Source organism: Balaenoptera physalus, assembly GCF_965194825.1.
Source record: "Balaenoptera physalus genome assembly, chromosome: 6".
In the NCBI taxonomy this organism is placed as follows: Eukaryota; Metazoa; Chordata; class Mammalia; order Artiodactyla; family Balaenopteridae; genus Balaenoptera; species Balaenoptera physalus.
Genome location: NC_138885.1, coordinates 49,529,663 through 49,556,219, shown reverse-complemented (window position 1 = coordinate 49,556,219; position 26,557 = coordinate 49,529,663). Strand labels below are relative to the sequence as shown.

Below are 26,557 nucleotides of genomic sequence, written 5' to 3'. Positions count from 1 at the left end.
TCAGATTAACCCCTGAGTTATTCAAGGGTAGTTTGAGACTGTTAGAAAACCAAATGTTCTATTTTTCTCAAAATTATATCCTCTTCTGCCACAGGATATGATCATGTCCTCTAACTGAACAGTGCAGCTCATTGAAAAACCACCAAATAATATTGTACTTGGATATCTACCATATCACAGAGTTCTCTATTTCTCCCAGTGCGCTCACTGTTTTATGCTCAGGTAATTAACTGTCCATCAGTTGGAGTAGCAGAGCCTCACTTGGTCCGAGCTGTTTTATTACTTTTGGTCTTGCTGGCTTCCTATCAAGAACAGTATCATTGACCTACCGAGTAATAAAGAGAAACACTAACAAAGCTAAGCAGATGGTAATTACGGAGTAGCCATGACCCTCACCTGATTGGAGTTTTGGAACTCCATGGAAATAACTGTATAAGGTATTATAGTGCTGAATGGTCTAATGAAATGAGGAACAGAAATTGCTGCAATTATCCTATCATAATGTAACCAGGTGATTAAGAATGTTAAGGATGCATTTTTAACGATTAGAGTGCCTGTTCACTTATCTATTTACTAATAGGGAACTAATGCATTTAACTTAAATACATGTATTGAGTTTCATCTTAGAGTTGGTGATAATTCCTACAAATATGTGAGAAATATATTATAAATGGCTACAATTAATTATATACTTAACCATAAAAATGACTCAAGTTTTACTTTTAGTTGAAAAGTAACAAAAGCTTAAAAAAATATTGCTCAAAAAATTCTTGTATTTTCTGAAGATGGATGTTCCTAGGGAGAATTTTTTTTTTTTGTATTTGCAATGTCAGTTAGCTCTCTCAAACAGTCTGGAGATGGTGCCTTAAATAATATATACAGCCACAGACAGTGCTGTGTAGCATGTTCTAAGTTAACTGCTCTGTAATGTCCCCCCATGAACTATTTACATATTCCTGTGCAGACCTTAAGTTTTCAGGGTACCTAGAAAATTAAAAACCTTGATTATAGTTGAGTTAGCTAAAATTGTCTTTTTAAGGTTGCGTCTCTGCCATGTCAGACCAATCAATTCCATCAATTTTATTGGGGAAAATATAATCAGCCCAATGGCTGCAAATATTACCTACCACACAGTAAGTAGGTGAAGATGAATTGAGTTAATAGAACTGAAGCACTTGGCACAGCGCTTGGTACATTATAAATAGTTAATGAGGCTGGGTAATACATCTTTCTTGTTGCTGCTGATGTTAATCATTCAATCAAAATCTTAAGTGTCCTTCAATTAATTTTGGCTCCCCATATACATGTTCTCATTTTGGATTTCAAAATCATTTAAAAACACTTCAGATCCAAGAGGTTGAACTCTGAAATCTGCCTCTCTGAACACACCTTTTAATTTTTTAAGCCCTCCTATTTCAATCCTATGGAAGCCACTTTTTATCCTTCATTGATGGTTATCGTTCCTTAGCTACTCCATACTCTCACAGAATAGCTCCCTGCAGAAACTGCTTCCCTCCCTCCTCCCACCCCCTCTCCAAGGCCCTGCCATGTCAGCGAGCACCTAGCTGAGCGCCCTAGGTTCTCCGTCCTTGCCTGACTGACCCCATTCTCTTTCTATAAATATTAGTTCCTGGGTAAACTTACCCTTCCTCATCTACCTCTGCTCCTAAGACCTAGAGAATCACTAAAAAAGTAATAAGCTGAGGTCATCTGGTCCCGCTACAAGTCCATGTTATTGACCCTCTGCAAGTCCACAAAGACCTAACAGTCCTTTTACCTCTATTTGTTCACCTGGCTCATTTTTAACTGAGTATTTTCCAAAAGTTTTGGACTCTTCTCAAGAAATTGAAGATTGAGGCAATGCATAAAATCTAAACTCTCTCAATCATGAACTCTTAACCTCCCTCAATCCCTACGTTAATATGTGTGTTTCTCTTCCTTCCTCTTGTCTCAGAGAAAAGAATGTCTCCTTTCCTCTCACTGTGGGATAGCATTCATCCTTTGGCCCTCAGCCAGCTCTTTTCTGACTCTAAGCATACTTTTTTTTGTTGTTTTTATTACCCCTTGATCTACTGAGATTTGCAGATATTGTGTATTTTACAAATTGAAGGTTTGTGGCAACTCTGAGTTGAGTAAGTCTATCGGCATCATTTTTCCCACAGCATTTGCTTACTTCATGTCTCTGTGTCATTTTGGTAATTCCACACTATTTCAAAACTTTTAAATTATTATTATATTTGTTGTGCTCATCTGTGATCAGTGATCTTCGATGTTAACTATTGTAGTTAGGTGCACCACGAACCACGCCCATATAAAACAGTGAACCTAATCAATAAATGTTGTGTGTGTCCTCACTGCTACACCATCCGGCTGTTCCCCTGTCTCTCTTCTTTTCCTTGGGCCTCCCTATTCCCTGAGACCAATTAATAATCCTACAATGATCTCTAAGTGTTCAAGTGAAAGAAAAAGTCTTACATCTCTCACTTTAAATCAAAGGCTAGAAATGATTAAGCTTAGTGAGGAAGGCGTGTTGAAAATCGAGATGGGCCTAAAGCTAGGCCTCTTGTGCCAAACAGCCAAGTTGTGAATGCAAATGGCAAGTTCTTGAAGGAAATTAAAAGTGCTACTCCAGTGAACACATGAATGTTAAGAAAGCAAAACAGCCTTATTGCTGATATGGAGAAAGTTTGAGTGGTCTGGATAGAAGATCAAACCAGCTACAAAATTCTCTTAAACCCTAATCTAGTGCAAGGCCCTAACTCTCTTCAATTCTATGAAGGCTGAGAGAGGTGAGAAAGCTGCAGAAGAACGCTTCTAAAGCTAGAAGAGGTTGGTTTATTAGGTTTAAGGAAAGAAGTTGTCTCTATAACATAAACCTGCAAGGTGAAGCAGCAAGTGCTGATGTACAAGCTGCAAATTATCCAGAAATCTAGCTAAAATAATTATTGAAGTTGGCTACACTAAAACACAGATTTTCAATGTAGATGAAACAGCCTTATATTGGAAGAAAATGCCATCTCAAGACTTTCATAGTTAGAGAGGAGAAGTCAATGCCTGACTTTCAAAGCTTCAAATGATAGGCTGACTCTCTTGTTAGGAGCTAAGGAAACTGGTGACTTTAAGTTGAAGCCAATGCTAATTTACCATTCTGAAAATCCCAGGGCCCTTAAGAATTGTGCTACATCTACTCCACCTGTGCACTATAAATGGAACAACAGAGCCTGGATGATAGCAAATCTGTTTACAAGATGGTTTACTGAATGCTTTAAGCCCACTGTTCAGACTTACTAAGGTGAACCTGGTCACCTTAGTGCTCTAATGCAGATGTACAACAAGATTAATGTTGTTTGCATGCCTGCTAACACAACATCCATTCTGCAGCCCATGGATCAAGGAGTAATTTTGACTTTCAATTCTTATTCTTTAAGAAACCCATTTCATTAGGCTATAGCTGCCATAGACAGTGATTCCTCTGATGGATCTGGGCAAAGTTAATTGAAAACTTTCTGGAAAGGATTCACCCTTCTAGATGCGATTAAGAACATTCATGATTCATGGGAAGAGGTTATAATATCAACATTAATAGGAATTTGGAAGAAGTTGATTCCAACCTTCAAGGATGACTTTGGGAGGTTCAAGACTTCAGTGTAGGATGTAACTGCAGATGTGGTGGAAATAGCAAGAGAACTAGAATTAGAGATAGAGCCTGAAGATGTGACTGAATTGCTGCAATCTCATAACAAACCTTTAACAGATGTGGAGTTGCTTCTTATGAATGAGCAAAGGATATAGTTTATTGAGATGGAATCTACTCCTGGTGAAGAGTCTGTGAAAACTGGGAAATGACAACAAAGGATTTAGAATATTACATAAATTTAGTTGATATAGCAGTGGCAGGATTTGAGAGGATTGACTCCAATTTTGAAAGAAGTCCTATGGATAAAATACTATCTAACAACACTGCATGCTACAGAGAAATAATTTGAGAAAGGAAGAGTCAATCGATGGGGTAAACTTTACTGTCGCTTATTTTATGAAATTCCCACAGTCAGCAGGCATCAACACTGAGGCAAGACCCTTCACCACCAAAAGATTATGACTTACTGTACGCTCAGATAATGGTTAGCATTTTTTAGCAAGTATTTTTTACCTAAGGTATGTACATTTTTTTAGACACAATGTTATTGCACACTTAAAAGACTACAGCATAATGTTAACATAACTCTTAAATGCACCAGGAAACCAAAAATTTGTGACTTGCTTTATTGTGATATTCGCTTTATTGCAGTGGTCTGGAACCAAACCCACAATCTCTGAGCTATGCCTGTACTCTTTCAGCTACTTGTTCATTGACTATTACATTTGTGTTTTATGTCTTTGATTTCTAGATTGTCCCCTTGAGCTTACAAAACTGCTCAACTAAGTTCTACCCTAAACCATAATACATCTTCACTCCATCCTACTACTCATTCAAACCAGGGACATATATTTTCTATTCCCTTCACTGGTGACCTTACTGAAAGGATACTCTCTACATACTCCCTCAACTCCTCTTGACCTTCTCACTAGAATCTGGCTCTTGCTCCCATCTCTATAATAACCTCTTTCTGAAAGGGCCCATTGATTATGAACTTCAACAGCCTTTCCTTGCCTTCTTCCTTTGAAAGCATTTAACACAATTTACCGACCTCCTTGCTTAAATTCTTTGCACTTCTGACTCCCATTGCATTGTTCTAGAGAGGTTTTTCATTCTATCAGTTTAAATATTTATTTTATGATGCTTATTGATTCCCCTTCCTCTTCCTTTCCCTTGCTGGCTATCAGATCTCAGTCAAGCTCTTCGTTTCACATCTGTGACATGAGTATAATATACCAGTACAGTATTGTTTTGCAGATATATGTGCTTAATAATTATCTTATTTTCCCCAAAATGTAGTCTTCTCAAGGGTCTCTCAGTGGCACTTTTCTCTTTCTAACTCTTTACCTGTATCAGATCATCGGTCATATGCCTTTAACCATCACCTCTATGAGGATGACTCCTGATCTATGTTGTCTTTTCTCTCTTCCCTCCTCTGCATTGGTTGTGCTTTTCTAAGTACTCACTAGATGTTGACTTAAAAAACTCCTTCTGACTCTTCTCAGTGTATGTAACATAGAACTGAGAATGTGCTACCACATCTGTTTCTCTTTCAAAGTCCTCTATTTTTTTCTAGCGTCCTAAGACTTTATTCATCAGACCTTATTTCATCAAACCACCTTCCAGCACCTTTTTCTTTTTTGCCTCATTCGGTCATTTCCCAAATACTTCCTTTTTTTTTCTTAAGTATTTTTGACACTTATCTCTGTTATCATGGTCACTTTCCAATTTTAGTCCTTTTATTTCTAACCATTTGTTAATGGAACTCTCTTGCTTCTAGAGTCTGCTACTTCTAAAATGTATCCTACAAATCACTGCCAGATTAATTTCTCTAATCAGAATTCCTCTGAAACTGTTAACCAGATGTTCCAAAACCTATTTTAATAAATTCCAGCTTTTTATCTTGGCAGCAGGGATCTGGACCTACCCAATGAGCTCCTCCATTCCTTTTAACTATTTATCTGTACTTAAAGTGTTTAGTTATACCAGTAAATGCTTCATACTTTCCCACCTTGGTGCATTTGTTCACATCAATTTGCCACTTGAATTTTCCTTTGTAAACTCCCCTTATATGTTCAAACCTGCTCCATTCTTAGGTCAATGCAAAGTTTATATATTCCATACAGGCTGGCCTTAGTACAAGCCTCTTCCCTCCAGTTTGGTTGTAATCTTTCCCTTCTACCTTGTACTATAGCACTCTGTTTCTCTCAAGGCAATTGTCACTTCTTATTGAGTATTATGAATATTGAGTATTTGCCTTCCATGTTTGAAAGTCAAAATTACCTGCAATTTTATTTCTGAAATTGCAAAAAAAATTCTTTGCTTACATCTGCTAAATTGATAATAAAGATGCCTTCACTAATTCTAGGGTGTTTAAAGACCTTATCCTCTACTTAGAGTTCTGGGGATTGAGTTTGATAGTATTTTAGAATTACAGATATAAAGCTTTATATAACAATGTAGAGTAGTAAAGAACTCAAAAAGTAAGCATTTGACCTGGAAAAATACTGAAGCTTTTCAGCAGAACTTGATAAGTCCAAAGAAATTGTGATAGAATACATTTGATTATTCAGTAATGCTAAAATGCAAGGCCTGCATTTTCTCCAATAAGACAATATATCCTGTACTTCACACTGGGATAACCACCATGTGTGTGAAAAGCAGGCAGACAGTAAAGAGACTCTAAGAGGCAGCCAATTCGTTTTTAGGAGTATAGACTTCGTATCTAGATTGACTGGGTTCAAAACTCAGTCCCACAGTGTGACCTTCAGCAAGTCACTTAAACTCTATGCTTTAATTTGATCGTCTGTAAAATGGGGATATACGTTTTAATGTAATACTCTTTAGAATAGTATCAACACAAAGCAAGTACTGCACATTTAAATATTAATTTTAATGAAGAGGAAAACATCTGTTTATCAAGATTATAATCAGCTTTATCTTATTGTTTTTAGAGTCTAATCAATTTTTAATAGAATTGTAATATTTTAGAGCTTTAAAAGCCCTACAGATTTGGTCAACCAAATTTAATTGCAATGTATTTAAATGACTTGTTCAAGGACCCCCCCAGGTAGTTAGTGGTCCAGTTAGGAAAACAATTTCTTTCTACATATAAATTATCTATCTATCTATCATCTATCTATCTATCTATCTATCTATCTATCTATCTATCTATCTATCTATCTATCTAATCATCTGCCAATCCATCACCTCTCAATTTATCCTTATAACTCACACAACAAAGGATTTGAGGTAGCTAATTCAAAATACACTTTTTCTGATTTCAAGCTCCAAATTTATGTACCATGTTTTCCTGTGAATGTTAGTACTGCTCTTCAAAGCAATTTCTTTTAAAGTTATTGAAACATCATTTCTTCTCACTAATCCTTTGATATATCAGGATTCTATTTAATCTTACTTGGCAAATAACCAAGATCTCTGGAGAAAAAGTGTAAAGAAGATTTGTGAGACCATAGCACAGCTTTAGGCTGTTATTTGAAATGGTCAAATTACACAATATCTAGACTGTTAGTGTTTAGCTCTGTATTAATAACATTTCCCATATATTATAAACCATGATAAAGAGAAATGATAAGCATAAATATTTTATTATTTACACAAATGTGAGGCAAATAGATGAAATATTGCCATAATTTTGATTTTTTCAAATCATAAAATACAATGACTTCATTTTGTTAACCTCTGTGAAGGTTTAGAAACCAAAGGAAAATTAGACGCTGTGAGTATCTCTCTGTCCTTCCATATTCTGTCAACTATACTCAATATAGAAAACAGAAGAAAGGAATCAAAGGCATAGCCATTCTTTTACTAGAGTAACGAATAATTGCATGTTGAATGTAATTAAAGGTTTTTTCAGAGAAAAAAATGGGAAGTTTAGTGGAATACTGCACACCACAACACTCGTTTGAACATATGTTGAGTAAGGAGATGCAGATTTTGGTAGAGAAGAAACTGTTACTTTAAAAGTTTATGCTGACTTAGGCTCTGAGAAAAGGAAGCTTGCTCAAATCCTGTAGAGTTTATGGAACACAGTTTCAAAGCTATTTTTATTCTTTCTTTATTTTGTTTATTTTATTTTTTTAGGTTTTGACAAGGTTTAATTTACTTTTGTTTTTTTGAATTTTATTTTATTTTATACAGCAGGTTCTTATTAGTTACCTATTTTATACATATAAGTGTATATATGTCAACCCGAATCTCCCAATTATCCCACCACCATCACCCATCCCCCATCCCACCTTCCCACCTTGGTATCCATACATTTGTTCTCTACATCTTCTTCTCTAATTCTGCCTTGAAAACCAGTTCATCTGTACCATTTTCCTAGATTCCACATATATGTGTTAATTTACGATATTTGTTTTTCTCTTTCCAACTTACTTTACTCTGTATGACATTCTCTAGGTCCATCCACGTCTCTACAAAAAAACCAATTTCGTTCCTTCTTATGGCTGAGTAATACTCCATGGTATGTGGGTACCACATCATCTTTATCCATTCCTCTGTTGATGGACATTTAGGTTGTGTCCATGTCCTGGCTATTGTAAATAGTGCTCCAATGAACACTGGGGTGAATGTGTCATTTTGAATTATGGTTTGCTCTGGGTATATGCCCAGTAGTGGGATTACTGGGTCATATGGTAGTTCTATTTTCAGTTTTTTAAGGAACCTCCATACTGTTCTCCATAGTGGCTGTATCAATGTACATTCCCACTAACAGTGCAAGAGGGTTGCCTTTTCTCCACATCCTCTCTAGCATTTGTTGTTTGGAGATTTTCTGATGATGCCCATTCTAACTGGTGTGAGGTGATACCTCATTGTAGTTTTGATTTTCATTTCTCTAATAATTAGTGATGTTGAGCATTTTTTCATGTGTTTGTTGGCCACCTGTATGTCTTCTTTGGAGAAATGTCTATTTAGGTCTTCTGTCCATTTTTTGATTTGCTATTTTTGTTTTAATCAAAGCTACTTTTTTTTTTTCCTTTATTTTTTAACATCTTTATTGGAGTATAATTGCTTTACAATGGTGTGTTAGTTTCTGCTTTATAACAAAGTGAATCAGCTATACATAAACATATATCCCCATATCTCCTCCCTCTTGCATCTCCCTCCCACGCTCCCTATCCCACCCCTCTAGGTGGTCACAAAGCACCGAGCTGATCTCCCTGTGCTATGCACTTGCTTCCCACTAGCTATCTATTTTACATTTGTTAGTGTATATATGTCACTGCTACTCTCTCACTTCGTTCCAGCTTACCCTTCCCCCTCCCCGTGTCCTCAAGTCCATTCTCTACATCTGCGTCTTTATTCCTGTCCTGCCCTTAGGTTCATTAGAACCTTTTTTCTTTTTTTTTTTTTAGATTCCATATATATGTGTTAGCATTCAATATTTTTCTCTTTCTGACTTACTTCACTCGGTATGACAGACTCTAGGTCCATCCACCTCACTACAAATAACTCAATTTCATTTCTTTTTATGGCTGAGTAATATCCCATTGTATATATGTGCCACATCTTCTTTATCCATTCATCTGTTGATGGACATTTAGGTTGCGTCCATGTTCTGGCTATTGTAAATAGACCATCAATGAACATTGTGGTACATGACTCTTTTTGAATTATGGTTTTCTCTAGATATATGCCCAGGAGTGGGATTGCTGGATCGTATGGTAGCTCTACTTTTAGTTTTTTACAGAACCTCCATACTGTTCTCCATAGTGGCTGTATCAATTTACATTCCCACCAACACTGCAAGAGGGTTCCCTTTTCTCCACACCCGCTCCAGCATTTATTCTTTGAAGATTTTTTGATGATGGCTATTCTAACTGATGTGAGGTGATACCTCACTGTAGTTCAGATCTGCATTTCTCTAATGATTAGTGATGTTGAGCATCCTTTCATGTGTTTGTTGGCAATCTGTATATCTTCTTTGGAGAAATACCTATTTAGGTCTTCTGCCCACTTTGGGACTGGATTGTTTGTTTTTTTTGATATTGAGCTACATAAGTTGCTTGTAAATTTTGGTGATTAATCCTTTGTCAGTTTCTTCATTTGGAAATATTTTCTCCCATTCTGACGGTTGTCTTTTCATCTTGATTATGGTTTCCTTTGCTGTGCAAAAGATCTTAAGTTGGATTAGGTTCCATTTGTTGTTTGTTTTTATTTGCATTTCTCTAGGAGGTGGGTCAAAAAGGATCTTGCTGTGATTTATGACATAGAGTGTTCTGCCTATGTTTTCCTCTAAGACTTTTATAGTGTCTGGCCTTAAATTTAGGTCTTTAATCCATTTTCAGTTTATGTTTGTGTATGGTGTTAGGGAGTGTTCTAATTTCATTCTTTTACATGTAGCTGTCCAGTTTTCCCAGCACCACTTATTGAAGAGACTTTTTCTCCATTGTATATCTTTGCCTCCTTTGTCATAGATTAGTTGACCATAGCTGCACGGGTTTATCTCTGGGCTTTCTATCTTGTTCCATTGATCTGTGTTTCTGTTTCTGTGCCAGTACCATACTGTCTTGATTACTGTAGCTTAGTAGTAGAGTCTGAAGTCTGGGAGCCTGATTCCTCCAGCTCCGTTTTTCTTTCTCAAGATTGCTTTGGCTATTTTGGGGTTTTTGTATTTCTAAACAAATTGTGAAATTTTTTGTTCTAGTTTTGTGAAAAATGCCATTGGAAGTTTGGTAGGGATTGCATTGAATCAGTAGATTGCTTTGGGAATTATAGTCATTTTCACAATGGTGATTATTCCAATCTGAGAACATGGTATATCTCTCCATCTGTTTATATCATCTTTAATTTCCTTTATTAGTGTCTTATAGTTTTCTGCATACAGGTCTTTTGTACCCTTAGGTAGGTTTATTCCTAGGTATTTTATTCTTTTTTGCTGCAATGGTACATGGGAGTGTTTCCTTAATTTCTCTTTCAGATTTTCCATCATTAGTGTCAAGGAATGCAAGAGATTTCTGTGCATTTACTTTGTATTCTGCTATTTTACCAAATCCATTGATTAGCTTTAGTAGTTTTCTGGTAGCATCTTTAGGATTCTCTATATATAGTATCATGTCATCTGCAAACAGTGACAGTTTTACTTCTTTTCTGATTTGGATTCCTTTTATTTCTTTTTCTTCTCTGATTGCTGTGGCTAAAACTTCCAAAATTATGTTGAATAATAGTGGTGAGAGTGGGCAACATTGTCTTTTTCCTATCTTAGAGGAAATGGTCTCAGTTTTTCACCATTAAGAACGATGTTGGCCATGGGTTTGTCATATATGGCCTTTATTATGTTGAGGTAAGTTCCCTCTATGCCTACTTTCTGGAGGGTTTTTATCATAAATGGGTGTTGAATTTTGTCAAAAGCTTTTTCTGCATCTACTGAGATGATCATATGGTTTTTATCCTTCTATTTATTAATAAGGTGTATCACATTGATTGATTTGCATATATTGAAGAATCCTTGCATTCCTGGGATAAACCCTACTTGATCATGGTGTATGATCATTTTAGTGTGCTGTTGGATTCTGTTTGCTAGTATTTTGTTGAGGATTTTTGCATTTATGTTCATCAGTGATAGTGGCCTGTAGTTTTCTCTTTTTGTGACATCTTTGTCTGGTTTTGGTATCAGGGTGATGATGGCCTCATAGAATGAGTTTGGGAGTGATCCTCCCTCTGCTATATTTTGGAAGAGTTTGAGAAGGATAGGTGTTAGCTCTTTTCTAAATGTTTGATAGAATTCGCCTGTGAAGCCATCTGGTCCTGGGGTTTTGTTTGTTAGAAGATTTTTAATCACAGTCTCAATTTCAGTGCTTGTGATTGGTCTGTTTTTATTTTCTATTTCTTCCTGGCTCAGTCTCGGAAGGTTATGCTTTTCTAAGAATTTGCCCATTTCTTCCAGGGTGTCCATTTTATTGGCATAGAGTTGCTTGTAGTAATCTCTCATGATCCTTTGTATTTCTGCAGTGTCAGTTGTTACATCTCCTTTTCCATTTCTAATTCTATTGATTTGAGTCTTCTCCCCTTTTTTCTTGATGAGTTTGGCTAATGGTTTATCGATTTTGTTTATCTTCTCAAAGAACCAGCCTTTAGTTTTATTGAGCTTTACTACTGTTTCCTTCATTTCTTTTTCATTTATTTCTGATCTGATCTTCATGATTTCTTTTCTTCTGCTAATTTTGGGGTTCTTTTTGTTCTTCTTTCTCTAATTGCTTTAGGTGTAACGTTAGGTTGTTTATTTGAGATGTTTCTTGTTTCTTGAGGTAGGACTGTATTGCTATAAACTTCCTTCTTAGAACTGCTGTTGCTACATCCCATAGGTTTTGGGTCATCGTGTTTTCATTGTCATTTGTTTCTAGGTATTTTTTAATTTCCTCATTGATTTCTTCAGCAATTTCTTGGTTATTTAGTAGTGTATTGTTTAGCCTCCATGTGTTTGTATTTGTTACAGATTTTTTCCCGTATCTGGTATCGAGTCTCATAGCATTGTTGTCGGAAAAGATACTTGATACTATTTCAATTGTCTTAAATTTACCAAGGCTTGATTTTTGACCCAAGAGATGATCTATCCTGGAAAATGTTCTATGAGCACTTGAGAAGAAAGTGTATTCTGTTGTGTTGGGATGGAATGTCCTATAAATATCAATTAAGTCCACCTTGTTTAATGTACCATTTAAAGCTTGTGTTTCCTTATTTATTTTCATTTAGGATGATCTGTCCATTGGTGAAAGTGGGGTGTTAACGTCCCCTACTATGATTGTGTTACTGTCGATTTCCTCTTTTATGGCTGTTAGCATTTGCCTTACGTATTGAGGTGCTCCTATGTTGGGTGAATAAATATTTACGATTGTTATATCTTCTTCCTGGATCGATCCCTTGATCATTATGTAGTGTCCTTCTTTGTCTCTTGTAATATTCTTTATTTTAGGGACTTCCCTGGTGGCACAGTGGTTAAGACTCCACGCTCCCAAGGCAGGGGGCCGGAGTTCGATCCCTGGTCAGGGAACTAGATCCCACATGCATGCTGCACCTAAGAGTTTGCATGCTGCAACTAAGGAGCCTGCCTGCTGCAACGAAGACGGGGCCCAAATAAATAAATAAAATATTTAGAATAAAAAAAAAAAAAAGAAAAAAAAAAATATTCTTTATTTTAAAGACTATTTTGTCTGATATGAGAATTGCTACTCCAGAATTCTTTTGATTTCCATTTGCATGGAATATCTTTTTCCATCCCCTCACATTCCATCTGTAGGTGTCTCTAGGTGTGAAATGGGGTTCTTTTAGACAGCATATATACGGGTCTTCTTTTTGTATCCATTCAGCCAGTCTATGTCTTTTGGTTGGAACATTTACATTTAAGGTAGTTATCAATATGTATGTTCCTATTACCATTTTCTTAATTGTTTTGGGTTTATTATTGTAGGTCTTTTCCTTCTCTTGTGTTTCCTGCCTAGAGACGTTCCTTTAGCATTTGTTGTAAAGCTGGTTTGGTGGTGCTGAATTCTCTTAGCTTTTGCTTGTCTGTAAAGGTTTTGATTTCTCTGTCAAATCTGAATGAGATCCTTGCTGGGTAGAGTAATTTTGGTTGTAGGTTTTCCCCTTTCATCACTTTAAATATGTCCTGCCACTCCCTTCTGGCTTGCAGAGTTTCTGCTGAAAGATCAGCTGTTACCCTTATGGGGATTCCCTTGTGTGTTATTTGTTGTTTATTCCTTGCTGCTTTTAATGTATTTTCTTTGTATTTTATTTTTGATAGTTTGATTAATATGTGTCTTGTCATGTTTCTCCTTGGATTTACCCTGTATGGGATTCTCTGCTCTTCCTGTACTTGATTGACTATTTCCTTTCCCATATTAGGGAAGTTTTCAACTATAATCTCTTCAAATTTTCTCTCAGTCCCTTTCTTTTTCTCTTTTTCTTCTGGCACCCCTATAATTCGAATGTTGCTGTGTTTCATGTTGTTCCAACGGTCTGTGAAACTGTCCTCAATTCTTTTCATTCTTTTTTCTTTATTCTGCTCTGTGGTAGTTATTTCCACTGTTTTATCTTCCATGTGCCGTATCCATTCTTCTGCCTCAGTTATTCCGCTATTGATTCCTTCTAGAGAATTTTTCATTTCATTTTTTGTGTTGTTCATCATTGCTTGTTTGCTCTTTAGTTCTTCTAGGTCCTTGTTAAACGTTTCTTGTATTTTCTCCATTCTGTTTCCCAGATTTTGGATCATCTTTACTATCATTACTCTGAATTCTTTTTTAGGTAGATTGCCTATTTCCTCTTCATATGTTTGGTTTGGTGGGTTTTTACCTTGCTCCTTCATGTGCTGTGTGTTTCTGTGTCTTCTCATTTTGCTTAACTCACTGTTTTTGGGGTCTCCTTTTTGCAGGCTGCAGGTTCGTAGTTCCCGTTGTTTTTGGTGTCTGCCCCCAGTGGCTAAGGTTGGTTCAGTGGGTTGTGTAGGCTTCCTGGTGGAGGGGACTTGTACCTGTGCTCTGGTGGATGAAGCTGGATCTTGTCTTTCTGATGGGCAGACCGCGTCCGGTGGTATGTTTTGGGGTGTCTGTGACCTCATTATGATTTTAGGCAGCCTTTCTGCTAACAGGTGGGGTTGTATTCCTGTCTTGCTAGTTGTTTGGCATAGGGTGTCCAGCACTGTAGCTTGCTGGTTGTTGAGTGGAGCTGGGTCTTAGCGTTGAGATGGAGATCTCTCCGAGAACTTTAGCCATTTGATATTATGTGGAGCCAGGGGGATGTCTGGTGGACCAATGTTCTGAACTCGGCTCTCCCTCCTCAGAGGCACAGGCCTGACACCCGGCCAGAGCACCAAGACCCTGTCAGCCACACGGCTGCTAGTGTTGGAGGGTCTCTTGCAGAGGCAGTGGTTGGCTGTGGCTTACCATGGGGACAAAGACACTGGCAGCAGAAGTTCTAGGAAGTACTCCTTGGCATGAGCCCTCCCAGCATCTGCCATTAGCCCCCTCAGACCTAGGTTTTTGTTTTATGGGATAAAATTTTCAACATGTAGTTAAAGCTGGTCTTCCTAAAGTCAGGCCGCCTGCAGCAGCAACTTTTTCCAGCCCCTCTTCCAAGCCTAATCAAAGCTATTTTTAAAGGATAGTTCTGCTTAGTATGGGCAAATGGCTCATTTTTCTGCCAAAGAATCCATTTACCATGAAATATTGGAATCAAATACCTTAACCTGTGCTTAAAGACCTATATTACCAAAAAAGGAATAGTTAGTTTTTCCTTTTTCCTTAATCCTTTTTCATAATCCTCACCACCTGATAAAACTCTAAGCTTCCAAAGAGAATGTACAGTAAATGGTGCAAATTTTAACCTTTCCTTTTGCTTTCATTTAATGCTTCAGAGGGGTCAAAATAACAATGGGGCCAGATGTTTTAAAATGTTTTTGTTAATGTGATACAATTATTCAGTATATAAATGTGATATTTAGTTCATCACCCTGTAATCTTTCTATACCACTCCTGTTTTCTTCTCATCTCAACAGACTGCTAGGAAAGTCTTGTAAATTATCCCCTAAACCATTAGGAAGTAATATACTGTAAATGTACTATTTTCTCCAAAGAATACATATTTAAAGATTCCACCTGAGGTAGAATTTTTTTTTTTCTCAAAGTCAACATACATTAGATTTTAACACAAGTAGGGTTGAATGTTGAACTGTTGAACATTCTGAAGTCCTTTCAAAGTCTGTTCTATGCACAGCCTTGACCTTTCCCTGTGCTGTTGTTTTAGTATCTCCTATTGTAAAGAAGTGTCTCACAGGCTTTATCTGTTTCTGCTTTCTTTCCTCCAATTTAAAAGTGTATTTTCATTAGACTGAGGAAAATACAATAAAGAAAACCTGATAGATAAAAATTAAGAAATATATTACTAGTTGCTATTATAGAATTACAAACATTGTCTTATATTTGTATAAGATTTTACAGAATAAACTAGGTTTTTTTCATTTATTATACTTCCTAGAGGAACTATAAATTGGAGTCAGTGATGATTTGGGGCGAGAAAATCAAATTGGCAAAAGGTATCAAGAATACTAAAACAAATTTCATATTGCTTGATTGCATAATTCTAAAGAGATTACATTATTGCAAAAACTGTAGATCACAGACATACATGGCAAAAACAAAGTGTAAAACTCTTAGTTGACTTTAGACTATTAAAAATAGAGACAGGGTTTAGTAAAAAATTTAGATATTAACAATCATTAAAATTTTTATTTGTGATAAAATTTTAATGGCATAGAAAAATACTAATGATATATCAATTTTTAAATTGTGGGGAAATGTATCTGGAAAGAAATGCTCTGGAAGTAAATATAACAAAATACTAAAAGAGCTGGTTCATTGGTGTTCTGCTTCTTTAAACTTATAGATACTTGTCACACTTATTTTTCAATGTATATATCTGTTACTTATATTACCAGAAATAAATTTAAAATAACTATTTGCAAATAGTTTCAAATTTCATTTAATATTTTATAGCACTTCACCAGTTAAGCAAGGCAGGGAGAATAATTTTCCATTTTATAGTTGAGAAGAATTGAGTAAATTCCCAATAGGAGTAGCTTGAAATAAAACCCAGATCCTCCAAAGCCAGCTTTAATGCTTCTTCTATGATATCATACTAGAAGGATACAGGAAATAATATATGTGAATATTCCAAGAGCTTTTCACAATGATTGTAATCCAAGTTGTTATTAATACCATTGTTTAATTTATTTGATCTTCTTTATAAATTCCTAATTCCAATTGAGAGAAAAATAAATGTATGAGATCAGACAAATGTTAATAAAAACGGATACCAAAGTCAAATGTGTCAGAAATAAAAACTCATAGTTATCAATACATCTATGTTTCATTTATTATGCTAGCATGGATTAGAAGAAAATCTAAAACTCTTTTGTTTTACTTTAGAAAAATACTGAACATGGTACTCAAATGTAAGAAAGAGGGGAGTCATACTGAGAATATTAATAATGACTAAATGTGAAAAAAGTCCATAAGGTAAGACACAAAGGGTAAAGAAAGATAAATAGACTTGATAAATAACCCGTAGGCTTTTAATTAAATAATCTATTTCAATCAGTGAGAAATTAAAGTAGAAATTAATACTTTTATAACTATTTATTTAGGGTTACTTACAGAGCATAATTAGGAGACTAACGCCATCAATAAGATTAAAGAGCCAGGTTCTTTTCCAGAAGCACACACCACTCTATCAGTTGACACAATTTAACTCCTGTACATCCACTCTCTAGCCAGTTGTGCTGGCCTTTTCCCCTTATCCAGCAGACTTACAGCTGGCGCCAGATAGTGAGCAACTTTAGTGCAGAGATAGCTCTATTCAGCTTTGCATGTGTAGAGCCTAACACAGTGCTCAACAGTGTTCGCGCATGTGTTTTTGCATGTGGAATCCAACTCATTTCAATAGCCTGAACCAAATCAGCTGAACAGTTATAATTATTATATAGAAAAAATGCATACTACACCCCCAAACTAATTAAATGATTTGGGAGATTATCTGCACTACCAGATAACTTACGCTACCAGTTAAAATATCTCATTTTTTAAATGTTGGTAATTTTAATAAGTGCAAAACATTATGTAGGCTAAAGAAAACACATCAACAGAGCATATTTGACACACAGGCTCCTGGTTTATGACCTCTGGTTTAACGATTTGATTACTGTATCGTTGCACATATAATTGAGATATTCCTGAAAAGTCATATAATTTGACTACTAAATTAATATCAAGGACAGTTTACTGATTAAAGAAAACTAAATAGAAAGAAGAACAAAGCTGGACTATGTATGCTATGCTATTATTCCATACTCATAACTTCACAATTGCCAAGCATTTTGCAAACTCCATTTATTATCAAAAAGAAAATATCAAAGCCCAGAGGTTGAGAATAGAATAATAAGTATAACCATTATAAACTTTACTTTAAATGAGGTATAACTAGGGTTAGGTTACAAGTTCAAGTTGTTCCTCTATGTATGCAAATGAATGATTGTATTTCTAAATGATGACTAACTAGCCAATTATAGTCACTAGAAAGTTCTGTCATAACTGACATTTTAAATAAAGCATTCAGCTAAGAAAACCAAAATTTCAACCTAATTTTAATCACTTTAGCTATTCAGAATTCTGTAAATCAAGTAGGAAAAAAATTGTCTTTAACACCTAGAATGATTTATCTGTTTGTATGAATGTGAGAAAAATGATCACATCCTCGAGTAATAGATTACAAGTACAAAGAAAGTTCACATTACAGCTATGCTGATGAAAATTACCTGCAGGCTGTTACAACAGAGCCAGTGAATTAATTAACCTTTTGCCATAAGAATCTAGAAACTTCAGCAAAGACTGAGCTTTCTCTTTCTCTTGCTCCAGCTCTCTTAACATTGAAACACTGCTCCTTCACAGTGAAATACTGTGCAGTTACTAAGGCAAACAAATAAAATATACTCAGATTTCATCACCTCTCCATGTTATTACAATAAAATCACATAAACTGTGATGAAAATATAGCAATTTGGATGTTTCCTCTTTTGCTTTAGTTAATGAAAGATGAGAAATAATGGTAGATTTCTATGTAGATCTTTACTTTTATGAATAAGATGAGCAATTTCTTACTATGAATGTTGGCTAGCTCTTAATTATTTACCTTTTGACTCTGTGAGAAGATAAAGTTTAAAAAAGTATGTCTTTTGCCAATGTGTTAAAAAAAATAAGTATGCACATGCAATCTTTTAAACCTCTTTTTCAAATAAATAACATATTGTCTATATTTGAGTGTATTGGTCATGTATTTTGATAATTTTCACTTGGGATCTGAAGCTGAAAAATTATCTAACACTAAATGAAACCATGATCTAAGAAAATAGGATTTCTAACAAACAATGGTAATATGAGCCATTGTATTTCCTCAAGTTGTTAGAGGCAAGGATCAATAATACAAGGTGAATGTGAAGATGACAGCAAGAGTTAAGGACTGCTAAATTACACTCCAAATATTGATATAATAATTTTGCATCCTTACGCAACTGTTTGGAACTACATGTTATTTTCTCTTTGATGTAGTTAATGTATCCTTAAGAGGGTTAACAGTCCCAATATTTAATTGTCCAATAACAAGCATTTAGAGCTGTTCACTTCAATTAGCCAAGTTTTTGAGCTAGTTTTAATTAATTCATTATATAATTAGTCTTGCCAATGGATAAGTCATTCTCTCAGTAGGCTAGGAGACATTCTTGTCTAGATAATGGGTTATATATATTGTTTTAGAATGTTAGGGTACTTCTTTATTGTTCCAACCAAATGATGATTTACCAAATTCATCTTTAAAGAGCTAAACTAGTGAACTCCCTCCCCAAGTATTGTTCAGGAAATCAATTTTTGGTTGCAGGCAAAAGGTACACAATAATATGTTAAAATAAGAAGGTGATAATTTTATGTTAATAAAGTAGATAATGCTTATCTAGACAACTAAATATTTATATGATAGTTCTTATTTTGTATTAAGGGCAAACACATATTTTAAACATAAATATTTCAAATTAAGTAGCTTTTTAAATAATTTGGAACAAACAATAAATCCTTCATAATTGTTCATATATTAAAATTTTCCAAATGGATCTTTCTTTTGTATCTATAGGGAAGATAGCTCTTTAAGGTTGGTAAATTTAAAATATTTACTGAAACATTTTTGGTTATACCTCTGTTATAAATTATATTACATCTACCTGAAGTATCAAGGTTAACACATACCTGTCACATAGAAAATTCACAATACATATATTTTGAATATAAGAATACACAATTTTGAAAAAATTGGCACTTCTTCCAGTACTTAATTTGTCTGTGCAATTTAAATTAGATTTAATATTGTCATTGATTCTTAGATGATCATGTAAAACATGATAATACATATATGCATATGAATAAAAAGTATGTCTTCAAAAGTCTAAAAAATGAGCATACAAATTGATAATATTCCTTAATTATTATAGGAATACACATGCTATGCTTTGGAAGATATGCTCTACATACCTAACAGGTAATGTTCTGTCTCCTTTCCTTCTATCCATTTCTCTTTGGGGAACAGGATACCAACGGAAATTCAGTTTCCAGTTAAAACCCCCATAAGTCATGTCTGACCCAGCCATATATTCAAAGGTATCATCACTAATCACATCAATGATGGGGCATACAACTGTTTTCCTGCAGAAAAATTAAAATCAGTTTACATATAAATAATAATTTAAATGTTACCTTAGCTTCTTTAAGCTTAATATAGCTGATACGTTGAAATTTAATTATTTTGTGACTTTAATTTGCCTTTATTTTCATGTTATCCTTTTTCTCTGTAAAATTACTTCCTTTTACTGCATCTTACTTCAGTCTACTTTTATTCTGTCATGTATAATCTAATCAAATATACTAACTGATCTTCAAACTGACTTTCAAATGCATTCTAAATACTAACTCAGCAGGATGAACATGGTCTATTTTTCATAAAACCTCCACTCACAGCATGATTAGTAGAGCTGCTTTGATATTATGCATCATTTTAGCTATAGACCACTGAAAAGCAACAGCATGCAGGGAGTGAAGAATGAATGATGGCAAATTAGATCTGGTAGTTTGACTCTCAAAGGCGATAGGTAAGTTTGAAGAGATAGTTCAGAGAAAATCTTCATAGAAAAACAACCAAATGAAAATCCAAGAAGCAACGATAAAAATCATGATCATCAGTATAAGTAAATACTTCCTATGAATGACATTAGTGTCATGACAATTTCTGAGTGAATTGTCCTAGATTTATAGTTTACACTAAAATAAAAAAAAAAAAAACAAGTTTACACTAACAATCTACATATTTTAAGATGGGAAAAGATAAGCAACTTCAGTTTCTGGTGTTTCATGACCCATTTTTTCTTAAAGTAAGAGGAAGAGCCACGAGATTTGGTTTTTTTTTTAATTTTATTGAAATATAGTTGATTTACAATGTGTTAATTTCTGCTGTACAGCAAAGTGATTCAGTTATACATATACAGATTTGATACTCTTGATGGTGGCTTTTTAGGGTAAGGAACTTTTCACCGTGGGAGATCATTAGGTACTCTTTTAATCCATGTTGTGCTTTCTCCAGTCTTCCCCTACTCCAGGCTTATATGTTTTATTATGGGATCAACCTTTTGTCATCTCCACAGTAAATGTTCAAACAACTGTGCCTTGTTTGTAGCTAATTCCTAAGAGTAGAGCTTCCTTTTCATATAAGATAGAAGGTAAACATACAATTGAATCACCCATAGATGTGGAATGCAAGGACATGCTGTCCATTATTTATTCTGGTTTTGTAACACCAGCATCACCAACACTCATTTTCTATTAGGTCTTATATGCCACACAATTGGCCAACACGTGGAGTTCTCTGAAATTAATAGATTTAATTTAGCCTTGGAAAAGCTTCTTGGTAACTTTGGCCCTTATACAAGCAATATCTTTCTCTCTTTCTTCATTACATTTAATAATTTAAATTATAGAGAGATGAAATTAGATCTAATAACCTTGAATAGGACCTTATTATCTAGTTATGGCAACTTTAGAACATATAAGCAGGACAAGGCATTAGAGTTCACTATATGCAAATACAACCTAAATTTGTTGTTAGATGAAAAAATAAATGATCCATTCATGACCATAGTGAAACAACATTATATTAAAAACTCACTAAGCTGAATATGAAACACATGTTTTAAAAAGTAGCATATGTATGAAAAGCTACCAGGAAATGAACTTAAGATGTTCTAAGTTCATTTTACTTTGCCAGCCTTACCTTCCTGTGCATACTGTACAATACACAGAATGGAAAAATGTTATTAGCCATATATTAGACTCAGTTGACTAAAAGGTTCCCACTGATTTCTTCAACTGCTATGGTTCATTTTACTGACAACTTCTATCCATCTTCCCGGCAAGCACCAAATCCTGCCATTTATGTGATACAGCTGCACTAGCTCACACTAAGCAGCCCCTGTCTTGGAAGCTTAATTAAAAACTTCAATTCTAAAAAGACCTTTCTACTGTAGGTGAAATGACTATGCAAGCAAGGTGTTATGCAATGCTTTGTTACTATATCAGACAGCAATCAGCATAGCTGTCTTCGTTAGGCGCTTAGGAATGATACTCATTTACCACCCATGTTTACGAGTATCTGCAAAAAACCCACTTCATACCATCATCATCAGAAAGAATTTCAGCTAACTATGAGGGTTCTTAATTTCTATATTCTTCAACTTTTCAGGTTTCATAATATGTCTGTACAAAAGGACAATATTATTTAAATAATTAAACATTCTTACAGCTGTGCTTTCTATGCTTTTTTTTTTTTAAATCCCGATTTCATTTCAGTGGGGTGCATGAGTGTGAGTTTATTTTTAAGATCTTCAGGGTGGCTTTGGACTAGACTTTGAATAAGGGCACTGACGTAGTAGAGGGAAGACTGTTCTGTGAGTGGGAAGAACTAAACTGTTGTTCCCATCACTTCCAATAACTGGGACAAGTTATTTAACTCATTTGTTCCTCCCTCTTATTGAATACAGACAAGAATACCTTTATTACCTACCTCACAGGGTGATGGTGAAGACAAAGGTGCTTTGAAAATGTATTTTATAAAATATGATACTATTTTTGATTGGACTGATTTCCGTCACCTATAAAATGAATATTCAGCACATCTTTACTATTTGAATTGTTTGACTATTTCTTAATCAAATATTCGGGTTCAGCATAAATAAGCCAAGATCTTTATTAAATAAGGAGTAGGGAGCCTACTTTTTTAAAAGCTAGGAAATAAACATTCTGAAAATAGCAACTTGGAAGAAAAGTTTTGATGGACAGCTGAAATGTCCTAACAGGTTCAGTCAAAACCCAGACAGACATAACACACGAATTCTTACCTGTCTTCCTTTATTCTTGCCAGCAAGGGCTCCAACCATCCTAACGTGCATTCACAGTGTGCATCGAGAAAAGTTATGACCTGTCCTTTTGAAGCAGCTGCTCCTCGAAGGCGGGCACGTATTAACCCAGAGCGCTCTTCCATTCTAATAATTTTTACCGGCACTTCTAAATTTTTCACATAATTATCTAATGTCAACTTGAGAAAATCTGTAACGTGCAATAAGAATTTATAAAGTTTTGAAACTGTTTTAAGACAGAGAAGAGATACTACTACCCGGATGGAAATTTAACACGCAGAAATGGTGGTAAACTCCTATCAACATTTTTTGCATTGTACAAAATAAAGATGTAGAGATTTCATCAGTGAATTAGTATACAGTTCATTATGACTCTGTCACTTGGCTGACAAGGATAAGGATATACTAGGAAGTTAATATACCAGAATCTAATTTAGAAACTGGGCCACATTGGCAAATGCAATCTCCTTAATTATAAGTTATTTTTCTTTTACCTACACTAAAAAAAATAAAAAGACAAATATCCACGAAGTCATATAAATGCTCAGTCATAAGATCAACTGAGCTTGGAAAAAAAAGAAACACTTATGAAAGTCATTTTGGCTGATTCCTTAGGTTAGTAAGAACCATGCAATCATACGATAAACAAAGAATTAGTTACTTGTTTCTGGAGTTGGTATATTAACGAAAATTTGATAGGTGGTTACAGAGTTAGTATAATTACAAGGAAAATACAGATCATTGCCCATTTATCTTTTTGAACACAGTAAAGCTTTCTAATTAAAAAAATATACAAAAAAAATATTTGTACCTCTTTCACTGGCATCATCTACCAAGATGACCTCAGAGAGTAGATAGTGTGGAGAACGATTTATAACACTGTAAACAGTTCTAAGGAGAGTGCTCCAAGCTTCATTATGAAATACAATGACTACACTTGTATTTGGAAGTTCATCAGGGTAGACCTTTGTCTTGCATCTGGAAGAGAGGAAAGAAGAGGGACATGCTAAGAAGTTCATTTTTCATTCTGATCATTGTAATAAAAATATCCATTATGATACAACTTTAGACTTGAAAGCCCCTTACTACAGAAACACTTTATGATTATCTAAAATTATTTTCCTTTTAATATTTGCTGTGGGTAATCACTCGGCACTTTGAAAATTAAATATGCATACTTATTAATATTATTTTAACTGATTTTATTTTTGACTAATTTTACATTAACTCCAGGGAACAAAGAGGCATGATTTACACAAGTCTAAGAAAGCTAAAATAGCATTCTGAGTATCAATAGAAGACCAGGTACAACAGGGACAGATGAATTCACTTAGTAGATATAATTGTCTTCTTTGTTTAGAAAAAGAATTATTGTATAACTCAAAAAGTCTTAAGAACATAAAAAGGCATATGTTCACAGGGTTTTGAAGCTTGTAAAACTGAAATGATTTCTATTCTAAAATCTAGTCACGTATGCTTTCTATTCTGTTTGAGAATGCCATAATCCATGTCTACTTTGAGGTAAAGATTTAGGGGCAAGGATACACTTTACAGATTCTCAATGAGTACTGTACAATCAAAATCAGAGATTATGAAAGGGTATAGGCTACCAGAACATCTCAAACTTTAATGTGCAGAGGAATTGCCTAGGGATTTGTTAAAATGAAGATTCTGGTTCAGAAGATCTGGGGTGCAGCCTGAGAATATGCAGCTTTTAAAAAGTTTCCAGGTGATTCAGATGCTTCTGATCACTGGAGCACACTATTTAGTAAGAGGTTACATCATAATTGTTATTACTTTTAGAACTTGATATTTTGAGAAAAACTTTTAATTTTGCTTATAAGTTAAAAGAACTCCAGATTTTACTTTTCAAGCCATCAATTGAAAAAGGTACATTTTGATAAATAACATGCAGCATGTTCTAGGTGGTCACCCCAAATTTAACATGCAGATGGCTCTCACCCATATCAACTTTCAACATTTAGACATTTCTGTCACGTAATGTTAAATCACCGTGATTACAGAATATTAAAAAAAGAATGTCACTGGGTATCCAGAACAGGAATAGAAGTTTATTCACCTTAGGTTATTTTTTCCTGTAAAATATTCTAAAGAGCTAGAAAATTAAAATAATTCCATAAAGTAAAATGAACCAGATACACCCTCCCACCAATAAATGACCTAATCTATGACACAAAACTAGCATCGTTAAAATTAGTCTCCTTCACAGGTGAGTGAAAAAAAATCCACTAAAGTGTGGGCATCAAAGGCATGTAATAAAACAAATACTGACTGCATGCCTGCTGAGATTTTAATCATCTTTTAAAACAGTGTAAAATATCACCTACTCAGTGAAGTGCTCTGCAATATAGCCAGATAAGAATGTGCATGTGTCTAACCATAACATTTTTTCAGCATATATTTATTTGAATAACATTCATTAAGCAGACACACTATATAGGACACTGTGTATATAAGAAAAATCAAAATGTAGGGGGTGAAAAGTAGGTTGATTCATAGTCATCTCTTCCCATTCTGGTAGCAAGATTCAAATGGTTTCTATATGCTTCACCATCATTTGACTTGTGCCTCCAGGCAGTTCATCACTAAATGAACTTAGAAAGCTGTCTTGGCATATATACACTACCAAATGTAAAATAGATAACTAGTGGGAAGCAGCCGCATAGCACAGGGAGATCAGCTCGGTGCTTTGTGACCACCTAGAGGGGCGGGATGGGGAGGATGGAAGGGAGGGAGATGCAAGAGGGAAGAGAAATGGGAACATATTGTATATGTATAACTGATTCACTTTGTTATAAAGCAGAAGCTAACACACCATTGTAAGGCAATTATACTTCAATAAAGATGTTTAAAAAAAAAAAAAAAAAAGAAAGCTGTCTTGGTAAGTCTGAAAGGTTCTTGCCATGATTTTCCTCAAACCTCCATTCTTCTGTCTCAGCAAAACACCCCCTTCACTTTCAGCATGCTGAACAAAATGTATCATAAAGATAATCACTATCATCAATAAAGAAGTAAAGCTGGAAAAGCAGGCTGAAATCTGTCCAACAGTCAACAAATACTGGTTTAACCCAAGGATAACAGTCTATAAAGTCTACTTAGTATCATTTGGATACAAATCATTTCTTTTAAATTAAATCTCTCACATGTTACACTAAGTGCTAATAAAGAAAAAAATGCATGAGATATTAATTTAGATAAATCATTTAAAATATCGAAATAAAAGCAGACATTTGGATCCAGCTTCTTAAACTATTTCCAGCATGCTTTATTTTTGTGGTTAAAAAAAGTCCACTCACAAATGTTAATTTTATATTCATAATATGTGACAAAGTTATAATGAACTAATTTACTATTAATGTAGCTATTTTGCTTACTTAGAGAAAACTTCCACCATGTCATTATTTAATGTAGCATAAAAATAAAATGTGGCTAATATGTTATTAATTCTTCCTCTTCCTCCTATGTAAACAGTTATTTAGCAAAGAAAACTTTGTGTAATAATAAAATAATTTATAGGATAATTCTTGTTGCACAAATTAATCATTTTCTATGTCAGTTTACCCAGTTATCTCAAGTGCATAGATACGTATGGACAAGAGTTTTTATTTTCATGGTTTTTAATGGATTTGTGACACACTGAACTTGAATTATTGCCCGTAATTCATCAAACCTATTGTTTCACCTAGGGTTAGATACATCATGATTTTATGTTCCACTAGGAAAGAAAAATGTTTCACTAGGAAAAATTTTATGTTCCACTAGAAAAATGTTGTCAAATAAACTAAAATGCTTTCTTATCTTGAATAGGCTCTATTCAATACCTAAGTAAAGACTATAGAAAAAGCTTTTAAACTTATTTGGACATAGATTCCTATCAATAT

The 26,557-nt window shown here is 34.7% G+C and overlaps 2 protein-coding genes across 8 annotated transcripts in view; both read right to left on the bottom strand.

Moving 5' to 3' along the window:
* Positions 1-15,825, bottom strand: part of KCNJ3 (potassium inwardly rectifying channel subfamily J member 3) — a 621,683-nt gene extending 605,858 nt beyond the window's left edge. Inside the window, exon 1 of the mRNA XM_082465083.1 lies at positions 15,816-15,825. The gene's annotated coding sequence lies outside the window, so the exon portion shown is untranslated. The remainder of the gene's footprint in view (positions 1-15,815) is intronic.
* GALNT13 (polypeptide N-acetylgalactosaminyltransferase 13) overlaps positions 1-26,557 on the bottom strand; it is a 560,582-nt gene that overhangs the window by 219,345 nt on the left and 314,680 nt on the right. For 6 of the 7 annotated variants that reach the window (XM_082465040.1, XM_082465041.1, XM_082465037.1 and 3 more), the window contains 3 exons: positions 23,467-23,633; positions 22,638-22,845; positions 19,726-19,896 (listed from right to left, as the gene is read on the bottom strand). In XM_082465040.1, the coding sequence (XP_082321166.1) occupies positions 19,726-19,896; positions 22,638-22,845; positions 23,467-23,633 (546 nt within the window). The remainder of the gene's footprint in view (positions 1-19,725; positions 19,897-22,637; positions 22,846-23,466; positions 23,634-26,557) is intronic. The other variant, XM_082465042.1, reaches the window with a different exon arrangement.